The sequence below is a fragment of the Erythranthe guttata genome, chromosome 12 (assembly GCF_056151865.1).
Source record: "Erythranthe guttata isolate IM_541 chromosome 12, IM_541, whole genome shotgun sequence".
Classification (NCBI taxonomy): domain Eukaryota; kingdom Viridiplantae; phylum Streptophyta; class Magnoliopsida; order Lamiales; family Phrymaceae; genus Erythranthe; species Erythranthe guttata.
This window is the reverse complement of record NC_142544.1, coordinates 911,239-918,742: the sequence shown is the minus strand read 5'-3', so window position 1 is coordinate 918,742 and position 7,504 is coordinate 911,239. Positions and strand designations below refer to the sequence as shown.

Here is a 7,504-nt window from a genome sequence, read left to right as displayed (position 1 = left end):
TGCACTAGTCGAGTGGGCGATGAATATGGCCATCAGTCATGGACATGAGATTAGGCGACAGTCTTACCACGAGGGCCGACAATATTTGACTTGCAAAAGAGCCTATAAGAGTCGAGGAAAAAATGCAGAGGTCGAAACAAGCCGGAAGTCCGGTTCAATAAAGTGTAAATGCCCTTTTGCGCTACGGGGTAAAGAGGGTCGTGATGGATTATGGCGCCTTACCATAAAAAATGGCAAGCACAATCATAATCCTCATAAATATCCACAAGGACTACGGTCGCTAAGTCGCCTGACTGAAGAGCAACGAGAAGTGACAAAGATACTGAAAAAGAGCCATGTGAAGCCGAAGGAAATTTTGCATCATCTGAGGCAGATGAATCCGGATACGGCTGCGTCCTTGAGAGAAGTGTACAATGAATCACAGAAAATTAGACGAGAGGAAATGAAAGGAAAAACAGTTATACAACATCTGTGGCACGAACTAAGTGAGAGTGGATACAGCAAATGGCATCGAACAAATCCAGCTGGTGATACAGTGCAAGACGTTATGTTTGCGCACCCTGATTCAATAAAGCTTTTGCAGTTATTTCCATACGTCATCCTGATGGATTGCACGTACAAGACTAACAGGTAATAATTATTTAAATGTGTATTACATTTATTATATATATATATATATATATATATATGTAAGAGTTGACTAAATTATAATTACCTTCATGTAGATATGAAATGCCTCTTTTGGAGATCATTGGGGTTACTCCTGTGGGAAGGAACTTCACTATTGCCGTTGCTTTTATGTCACGTGAAGATGGGGACACTTATGCATGGACATTGCGATGTTTGCGAGACATATTACCAATCGGGATAGAACCAGAAGTGATACTGACAGATCGTGAGCTGGGCCTACTGAAAGCATTGCCAAACGTGTTTCCACATTCGCATCACATGTTATGTTTATATCACATAAACAGAAACGTTGAGGCAAACGCGTCAAAATTCTTGGGTAACACCAAGTTGGGTGTACTGTTCCGGAGGACGGTGTGGGCAAAGTTAGTCGAATCTGAGACTGAGGAAGAATACGAATGCAACTATAGAGAGATAGTTAGTTTGTACGGGCAATATCCGAAGCTGATAACTTACATCAATGAAACGTGGTTGATTTATAAGGAGAGATTTGTTAAGTGTTGGACCAACAACATCGTTCATTTCGGTAACACGACGACTAACAGGTATATAAATTGATTTTACTATAAACTCGTTACGTACAATCTTTTATACACATGTTACATTTATTCATTATTTGAGTGTTTTCTCGAAACAGAGTAGAGAGTGCACATCGTGCATCGAAGCGTTGGATCCAAACATCGACTGGAGCTATGGATACAGTTCAAAATGCACTAGATGCGCAAGTTGACCTTCAAATTAATGAATTGAAGGTGGAAAATGAAAGCAGTAGAACAGTCAGGATGTACAGTACTTCACTGTCGTGCTTCGGTGCTTTGGTATGTAACGTATCACACAAAGCACTGGACCTGTTGGATAAAGAGTACGAAAAATTAGAAAATAATCCGGATAGTTGCAACTGTTACCTAAGTCGAACCCACGGACTCCCGTGTGCGTGTATGATTGCAGTTAAAATTGCTGAGGGAGATACTTTTTATCCGCAACAGTTACATCCATTCTGGAGAACGTTGGTTGTCGAGCCAAAGTCGGATCCATGGGAGGACGAGGAGGAACCGTTTGATCGCACAGTTGCAATTAAGAAAGTTCTTCTCGATGAGTTCGAGAAGTTATCAAACAAAGATTACATGTCCCAAAAAAATGCGGCCGACTATTTACGGGACCTAAATAATCCTTCTTCAACGCATTTACAAGAGCCGACATTTGTGAAGGCCAAGGGACGACCTAAGAATAACTCGATGAAGAGGTACTTGTCCGGATATGAGCACACGATGAATCGGAAATCCGAAGTTAAATCTTCTTCCGGCTCTAAGGGTCGCAAAACCCCGACCGAAAGAACGCCAGACTCAAAATTTAAAGCTGATACGCCAGAGTCAAAGGTTAAAGGTCGTCCTCGCGGATGTACTAAATCGACGGAAGAATCAGTTGTTACTGCCGGCGACCGGGTCAATTTCTTTTCCTTCCTTCCTCCGTTTCTCGCACAGTCCATAGCCTCATATGTTAATGTGAGGGCCGATGGAAATTGTGGCTACCGATGCATAGCCGAAGTTGTTTACGGCAGTCAAGAGAGATGGCCACAAGTCAGAACTGACTTGGTTGAGGAGTTTATGGAGCGTTACAATCTATATGCTACTATTTTTTGTGGGGATGAGGGGGGTCGAAATACAGTCGCTGATTATATCTTGACATGCAGTCATGAGAGGGGACCGGCGCCACGGACGAAATGGATGTCAACAGATATGGGGTTGGCGATCGCTACAAGATACAACGCAATGGTATTAATATTCACTGAACGGGGTAGCATCACTCACCTACCACTAGTTGGGAACCCCGCGTTATCACGTATTATTCCTATGTCGCTACATAACGATCATTTTATGATCATACGAGTACCGGTTTCATGCCCTCTTCCTCGTCTCCATCCTCAGTGGAGGTATTTTGCAGCTCCCAATTTACTACCTCTACGAGATTTTTACGCGGATCGACTTGCTTTTTGGACGACGTTGACTTCTAGGCATAGGTAGTACTGTATTATTGTAATTTTGTTTACGTTGTTATCGGACTTACTTATTTAGTTATTTGTACGGATTATAATTATGTTGTATCGAACGAAATTATATTTTTATTTGTAGTATTAACGGGATTTAAAAAAAAAATAAAAAAAATAAAAAAAAAAAAATAATTTTTTGCTCTGCTCGTGCGTTTTCACACGAACAGAGGTGTTCTGCTCGTGTGAAAACACACGTGCAGAACGCCTCTGTGCGTGTGAAAACGCACGAGCGTATTAAATATTTTTTTTTTTTTTTTTGGTTTTTTTAAAAAAAAAAATAAAAAAAAATAAAAAAAAGATTACGTGGAAATACGCTCGTGCGTTTTCACACGCACAGAGGCGTTCTGCACGTGTGTTTTCACACGAGCAGAACACCTCTGTTCGTGTGAAAACGCACGAGCAGAGAAAAAAATTATTATTTTTTTTTTTTTTTTTTTTTTTTAAATCCCGTTAATACTAAATAACTTCGTTCGATACAACATAATTATAATCCGTACAAATAACTAAATAACTAAATACGGGCAAATAAGAAATATCCGCAAATCCAAAATGAAACATCCGTACAAAAAACTAAATTCGAAAACAAACAACAAATCACAACACACGAATACCAATTGTCAGGTGCAAAAAATCCGAAACTAATACACAAATAGATAACATGTCCTACTGTCCACCCCTCGACCCCCGACCCCGAGTCCTCGGACCTCCCCCGCGACCTCTCCTAGGTAAGAGACGCAAATAGTGGGCATGTGGCGTCAACAAGTCCCTCAACTGCGGCTGAATGCTCAGGAATGCCTCTGCTGCGTCGTCACCAGTCAAACCGAACACGATCGGAACTAGGAGCCGAGCTATATCGTTGGCGAACGGCTGGTCTGGCGGCACCGCAGCAACAACCCGTTCTGCAGGCGGAACTCTATCAGGGTTGCTAATGAACCGGTGCGTCCGCTCGATGTACCACTTCATGTACTCCTCGGCAACTGTTTCCGGCGGCCAGGCTTCAGGGTATTGCGACAGGTCAATGAAGTTGGCGTACTCGTTCTGCCACATGCCGCCAGGAGCGTGGAAAGTGACTTTGTATCCCGCGCCAAACAAGCCGCGGTTATGTGGCAAGTTCGATTCAATTATCGGGAAAGGAATAGTCTGGACTCTTCCATACTGCCGCAACGCTCGGTCGGGCATGTACGGCTCCACTATATCCATGAACTGTATCGTGCCGTAATACATGCTCCGAGGGTGTAAGTAATGTGCACCGGTACCATACGGGGTCCAACAAACCTAAGCATATTTTAAACTAATTAGAAAAATCCGTAACTCTACTATAGACATAATTAGAAAAATTATTACTCACATCTCTTTCGGTCATGGCGTCGAGTATTTTCCGGTATTCCTGCAGCGTGGTTTTATTGCCTCCACCATGGGCCCACCTTCTGCATCGAGGCTCAAACTCGGCATATGAACGGGAAAGAGGTGGTCGAAAGCAGGGGAAATGCTCAAAGATCCAGCACTGAAAACAAACACCAATGAATAAATAAATAAAATAGAAGTTTAAATAAATAAATAATTACTAATAAATAATTACACGTACCAGAAGGAGAATAACACATCCACAGAGACTGTTCATCCCAGCGCGGGTGGCAATACCCAATTGGCGGTACATGTTTGCTAAGCATGCCGAAGCCCACGAATACTTGCCGACATTATCGAGATCGTTGGTAAAATGGATCCACCACGGCTTCATGTTACACCCTGTTTTGTCTACAAACAAAACAGACCCAAGCAGAAACATCAAGTAGCCCTTCATCTTCTTCTCGTCTGTGGCGGAGGGAAGGGTCAACTGATCTCTCACCTTAACCCAACCAACTCCCTTGTTTCGAAACATGTCATTGGTGTCCATCAGACCGAGACCCAATACAGATGCAAGACTCTGTGAGCACTCTTCTACCGGGCGAATTTCAGAAACTGCTGGTCCGTCCAGCCGCAACCCCATGATGAAAGCGACATCGTGGAGCGTGATCGTCATCTCGCCCCATGGCATGTGGAAACTGTTCGTCTCCGGCTGCCACCTCTCCACGAAAGCTAGCATGAGGTTCTTGTTCATCTTCTTCAGAAAACAGTCTCGTAAGTGGTAAAGATCTGTTGCCTCCAGCCTCGCAATCATCGTGTTATCCTGCGGGCCGCGGTAGTCCTCGAGTGCTTTGGTCCTCGACTCGCACCGTGTAGTTTCACGGCGCTCCTGAAAAATATTGCATGTATTGTTAGCTAAAAATAATGAATAATATAAGAATTATATAAAGCACGTGTTGACAGAAAAACTTACATATCCTTCCCAAATGTACATCGCTATATGCGACTTGAACCATCGCATAAACTCTAAATTTTGCGGCCCTCCATCGCACGGACCCTCCAAGTACGCCGGACCAGGCAGCTGCGGAAAGGGTAAGGCACGACCAGCTTTACGATCCTGATGTACATCATCTTCCTCCACCTCCTCGTCAGTATCCATATTATCTGGATTGTTGTTGTGGTCATCATCATCGTCGGCATGTGGCAATGTACTACGAGCTAGCTGGAGATCGTGTGTAGGTCGACAGGGTCCGGCTCCAGCTGCAACAGCTTCTCGTCTCAATCTCTCATCTTCCCGCTGTAACGCTGCTTCTCGAGCTAACTGTTTTCTTCTACGGGCGGAAGCAAGGACATCTCGGTCTCCAATGCGATCCGGATCTTCCGGATTGTCACCCTTTCCGCTCAAGGCTTTCATTAAGCTCTTGCCTTTACCGGCAACTTGACTCATAAGACTTTTCCCCCGGCCTCCTGCCATCTACATTTTAAATAAACACTTTATTAATATTTCATTTAATATAAAAAAAACATTTAAATAATGAAACGAAAAAAAAAAATTGGTTCTGCTCGCGCAAAAATGCACGAGCATTTCAACAGTGCTCGTGTGAAATCAGGCGAGTACTGTTGAAATGCTCGTGCATTTTTGCGTGAGGAGAACAAATGCAGATTTTTAAATTAATTAAAAAAAAAAAAAAAAAAAAAAAAAAAAAATTAAAATTAAGTTGCTCGCGTGGATTTACACGAGCGCAGTGGATGCGCTCGTGTAAATCCACGCGAGCAACTTAAAAGCCGGTTTTTAATAAAAAAAAAAAAAAAAAAAAAAAAAAAAAAAAAAAAAAAAATTAAATTCATACGCTCGTGCAATTTTACGCGAGCGAAGTGGATGCGCTCGCGTAAAATCGCGCGAGCGTCCCCAAGTGCGGTTTTTTTTTCGTTTTTTTTTCGGATTCGTAATCTACATAACATGAGGATCGTAAAAACGTAAAAATTACCTCCGATCTGTTGACGATTTGCACGGGCTTTGCGAAAGAAAATCGAAAGGGTAGAGAGAGTTTTTTGAGTTTTTTACCTTTTGGTTTTTGAGAAATGGTAAAAAATGTGCCTGAATGTTTAATTTGTGCCTGCACAAATCATTTCAGAAGAAATACAGAGTTAAATCATAATAAAATCGAGTTTTTTGTTTTATTCTAATTAAAATCGTACAAACTACAATCGAGCCAAACATGAATCAGACTCGAGCATAATTCAAATTTTCATTTTCGATTTTCAATATATCTTGTTTTTGCAAAAAAAAAAAAGGAGTAAACTGCAAAAACTATCCCTGTATAATCTCGAAATAGCAAAAACCCCTCTGTGATAAATAAACTAGCAAAAACCTCCCCTGTGAAATTATTTAAATAGCAAAAATCCCCCTATCGAACTATTTGAGGGTTGACTTGATATAAAAAGACACAAATACCCCTGGAGTCTTGCAATTAATAAATTCTTATATTTTATAAATATTTTAATTATTTTATTTAAAAAATAATCAATTTAGTTGTTTACTATTTTTTTTAATTTCTAAACAAACAAATTAAAAAGAATAAATATACATATAATATGTATATATATAAATACATTTTGAGGGACAGTTTTGTCATTTCAAGTCTAAAAAATCAGCTAGGGGGGATTCTGCCTTTGACTAAATTTCACAGGGGGGTTTTTGCTAGTTTATTTATTACAGGGGGGTTTTCGCTATTTCGAGATAACACAGGGGTAGTTTTTGCAGTTTACTCAAAAAAAAAGTGATGTTTTTTTCAAAATATATTAACTCCAATCCGATCCGTCTGAATTCTACCGGCACAAACCTAAACGACAAATATAACGACACGGGATGAATATTCTAGAACATTAAATAATAAGATTAATGATTTGGTAATTAAGTGGAGATATATAGATATATATAGTCAATCCCTTGTTAGAAAAGCAACAATGTCTACCTACTCTTCACGAAATATATACTTCTTTTTGGGTTTTATTTTTAATTTATTTTTTCTAATTTAAATTATGTAATATATATTATATTATGATATTTTTTTACTATGGCGAAATTGGTGTTTAATTTTGATTGCATGATCAATAATGTATTTTATATTACATATTTTTGTTAATTTCATTTTACACTAGATTGAAAATAACAAAAACCATGCTTAACAGTTAACACGAACTAATTTCACTTCCTTTATTTTTTTTTTTTCAATAATTTATCTTCTTTAAATTAGAAAAATTTAAAATTTCTAATGAGTAAAAATTTATATCAACATAGTAGAATTTAATATGTTAAATACTCCAAAACAGAAGAAATTAATTTATACTCCAAAAACCCCATGCATGCAATTATATTATAATTATATATAAATATAAATATAAAATATTAATCACTATATTAAA

At 39.5% G+C, this 7,504-nt stretch overlaps 2 protein-coding genes across 2 annotated transcripts; one reads left to right on the top strand and one right to left on the bottom strand.

Annotated features, from left to right (window-relative positions):
• Positions 1-262: 262 nt before the first annotated feature.
• LOC148766164 (uncharacterized) lies at positions 263-2,866 on the top strand. The gene is made up of 3 exons (XM_088826453.1): positions 263-630; positions 726-1,232; positions 1,325-2,866. Exons 1-3 carry the CDS (start codon positions 374-376, stop codon positions 2,706-2,708), a joined length of 2,148 nt encoding a protein of 715 aa, XP_088682579.1. The 5' UTR covers positions 263-373; the 3' UTR covers positions 2,709-2,866.
• Positions 2,867-3,397: 531 nt separating this feature from the next.
• On the bottom strand, positions 3,398-6,196 carry LOC105969423 (protein MAIN-LIKE 1). The gene is made up of 5 exons (XM_088826740.1): positions 6,144-6,196; positions 5,052-5,552; positions 4,320-4,967; positions 4,083-4,238; positions 3,398-4,009 (listed from the first exon to the last, which is right to left on the bottom strand). The coding sequence occupies exons 2-5, from the start codon at positions 5,550-5,552 to the stop codon at positions 3,398-3,400; spliced, it is 1,917 nt and encodes a 638-aa protein (XP_088682866.1). The 5' UTR covers positions 6,144-6,196.
• Positions 6,197-7,504: the final 1,308 nt, after the last annotated feature.

Excerpts from the sequence above, each read along its gene's own strand:
- LOC105969423 (XM_088826740.1), bottom strand. The coding sequence starts at position 5,552 with ATGGCAGGAGGCCGGGGGAAAAGTCTTATGAGTCAAGTTGCCGGTAAA. Across the intron at positions 4,968-5,051 it reads TGTACATTTGGGAAGGATAT|GAGCGCCGTGAAACTACACG; the intron begins GTAAGTTTTTCT and ends AATATTTTTCAG. Across the intron at positions 4,010-4,082 it reads ACGCCATGACCGAAAGAGAT|GTTTGTTGGACCCCGTATGG; the intron begins GTGAGTAATAAT and ends AAATATGCTTAG.
- LOC148766164 (XM_088826453.1), top strand. The coding sequence starts at position 374 with ATGAATCCGGATACGGCTGCGTCCTTGAGAGAAGTGTACAATGAATCA. Across the intron at positions 631-725 it reads TGCACGTACAAGACTAACAG|ATATGAAATGCCTCTTTTGG; the intron begins GTAATAATTATT and ends ACCTTCATGTAG. Across the intron at positions 1,233-1,324 it reads GGTAACACGACGACTAACAG|AGTAGAGAGTGCACATCGTG; the intron begins GTATATAAATTG and ends TTCTCGAAACAG.